Source organism: Anguilla rostrata, chromosome 9, assembly GCF_018555375.3.
Source record: "Anguilla rostrata isolate EN2019 chromosome 9, ASM1855537v3, whole genome shotgun sequence".
Classification (NCBI taxonomy): Eukaryota; Metazoa; Chordata; class Actinopteri; order Anguilliformes; family Anguillidae; genus Anguilla; species Anguilla rostrata.
In genome coordinates, this window is record NC_057941.1 from 52,918,707 (window position 1) to 52,921,206 (window position 2,500).

Here is a 2,500-nt window from a genome sequence, read left to right on the forward strand (position 1 = left end):
TTCTACGTCAGTGTTCTAGAACACTGCTGCTTTCAAATCAGAATTAGAATGTTCAGTTAAGAGCATTCTTATCGCACACGTGTGATCTTTCACCTTAAACGGTGAAAAACATGTCAAATAGATGGAGTCTGTGGTTCGCTGTCGGTTCAGGCTCATGGGTGATGTTGCGGGTGCGTCATTTTCAGTGTCTGAAACAACGACTGGGCATTTACCGCCAGACACCGTTTGTGTTTCTCAGAGTGAGCCTGAGGGAAGCAGCCAGTCTCTGCTACCGCTATGTTAACCCGCTAACCTTTAATCCGCTAACCACTACCGCTGTGCGAGCTCGCTAACCCGCTAACCGCACTGAAGTCTGCGCGTCTCAAACTCAGCCCCTCTACTACAACTGCTATCGCTACGGTTACCACTACACGGGGTCTCCCGCTGACCCTCAGCCCCTCTACTACAACTGCTATCGCTACGGCTACCACTACACGGGGTCTCCCGCTGACCGCGTGAACGCTTACCCACTCGTCCTTTCCAACTTTGTACCTCTGAGGCAGGAGAGAGGGGAGAGAGAGAGAGGGGGAGAGAGAGAGAGAGAGAGAGAGAGAGAGGGAGAGAGAGAGAGAGAGAGAGAGAGAGAGAGGGGGAGAGAGAGAGAGAGAGAGAGAGGAGAGAGAGGGGAGAGAGGAGAGAGGGGCAGGAGATGAGAAAATACAAAAAAATAGAAAATGTATGGAATGATGGTGTCAGAAGTGTGAGCACACAGACACACATTTACACACACACACACACATGCACACAAATGCTCACACACATGAAACACACATTCACACACTTGAGGATGAGAAACAAAACTTTGTTGCGATGTGGCCCAAGCAGAGAGAGAGATTGAGAGAGGTAAAAGAGGGAGAGCGGGAGGGAGAGAGAGAGGGAGAGGGTGAGAGACTGAGAGGGAGAGAGAGAGAGAGAGACTGAGAGGGAGAGAGAGAGAGAGAGACTGAGAGGGAGAGAGAGACCTTAGCTGCACATGTGATGTAAGGTGACTGGCCGTCCTTGGATGGCAATAACCCAATGACCTGCACAGAAAGTAAAATTATTACATAATTATACACATGCAAACATAAACATTATGTATAATAATGCAAACATAAACATTACGTATAATAATGCAAACATAAACATTATGTATAATAATGCAAACATAAACATTATGATGTATCTTTTTGACTTCTCAGTTTGAGCACAGTATCACTTTCATCTGAACATTTTAAGTGACATCCAATTTTACTACAATATAAAAGTGACTATTTTAATTTCCTGACCTGTCGTTTTTCCTGAAATGAGTCACAGTACGGGGAACCAATCCGAACAGTGACTCCTGACTCCCCTCCAATGGGCCCTCACCCTTGTGCCCACAACAGCCAATCCCCCGCCTGTAGCCCCCTAGCCCCGCCCCTAGCCCCGCCTACCCGGTTCAGTTTGATGAGGATGCAGGGCTTGCCCGCGTCGTAGCCGTAGTGACGGTCGGTGATGCCGGAGCAGGCTTGCAGGGCGGTGCGGTTGAACTGGCAGGAGCGTTTGGGGTTGTTGCGCACCTCCCCGCTGTCCTCCTGCAGGAAGTATCGGTCCGGTGGGCATTCCACGTTGGTGCGTGCCTGCTGCATGTTGTCATAGGCTAGCAACCAAAGGGGGGGGTGGAGTCACAGCACGGGATGGGACATGGAGTTAGAAACACTAACCCCCCACTGTCACCCAAACCCACCGTTACTAATCCCACTCACACTAACCCCCACTGTCACCCAAACCCACCGTTACTAATCCCACTCACACTAACCCCCACTGTCACCCAAATCCACTGTTACTAATCCCACTCACACTAACCCCCACTGTTACTAATCCCACTCACACTAACCCCCACTGTCACCCAAACCCACTGTTACTAATCCCACTCACACTAACCCCCACTGTCACCCAAACCCACTGTTACTAATCCCACTCACACTAACCCCCACTGTCACCCAAAGCAGGATGCAGGCCAAAGGCAGTGCAATGAGAGAGCGTGTATAACACAGCTTAATCACACAGGGTCAGGAGCATTACAGGTGTGAACAGACTACCTGCCTCACGTGTACCTTCTGTCTCACCCCCCACCCCCACCAAAACACTCTCAAACGCTCGCTCCCTCCTTTCTCCTCCCTCCCTCCCTCCCTCCCGTCCTCTCTCTTTTGCCCTCCCTCCCTCCCCTCCTCCCTCTCTCTCCCTCTCTCTCCCTCCCTCCCTTCCCTTCCTCCTCAGACTCACAGGAGAGGAAGTAGTCCAGGGAATGCACGTACTGCTCCCAGCTCTCTGGATTAAGCAGACTGTACTCAATCTCCAGAAAGTACCCCCGGGGCCAGATCATCATACCTGCAGAGAAAACACACACGTACACACACACACACACACACACACACGTACATGTACACACACACACACACACACACACGTACATGTACACACACACACACACACACAC

At 50.8% G+C, this 2,500-nt stretch overlaps 1 protein-coding gene and 1 long non-coding RNA gene across 3 annotated transcripts in view; one reads left to right on the plus strand and one right to left on the minus strand.

The window, feature by feature from the left end:
* The window catches only part of LOC135264191 (uncharacterized), a 45,998-nt gene that overhangs the window by 7,284 nt on the left and 36,214 nt on the right, over window positions 1-2,500 (plus strand). The gene's annotated exons all lie outside the window — the stretch shown is intronic.
* The window catches only part of atp1b2b (ATPase Na+/K+ transporting subunit beta 2b), an 18,593-nt gene that overhangs the window by 4,683 nt on the left and 11,410 nt on the right, over window positions 1-2,500 (minus strand). Inside the window, exons 3-6 of one of the 2 annotated variants that reach the window (XM_064352916.1) lie at window positions 2,287-2,391; window positions 1,455-1,660; window positions 1,002-1,061; window positions 507-533 (exon numbers count right to left, since the gene is read on the minus strand). In XM_064352916.1, coding sequence (XP_064208986.1) covers window positions 507-533; window positions 1,002-1,061; window positions 1,455-1,660; window positions 2,287-2,391 — 398 coding nt within the window. The remainder of the gene's footprint in view (window positions 1-506; window positions 534-1,001; window positions 1,062-1,454; window positions 1,661-2,286; window positions 2,392-2,500) is intronic. The other variant, XM_064352917.1, reaches the window with a different exon arrangement.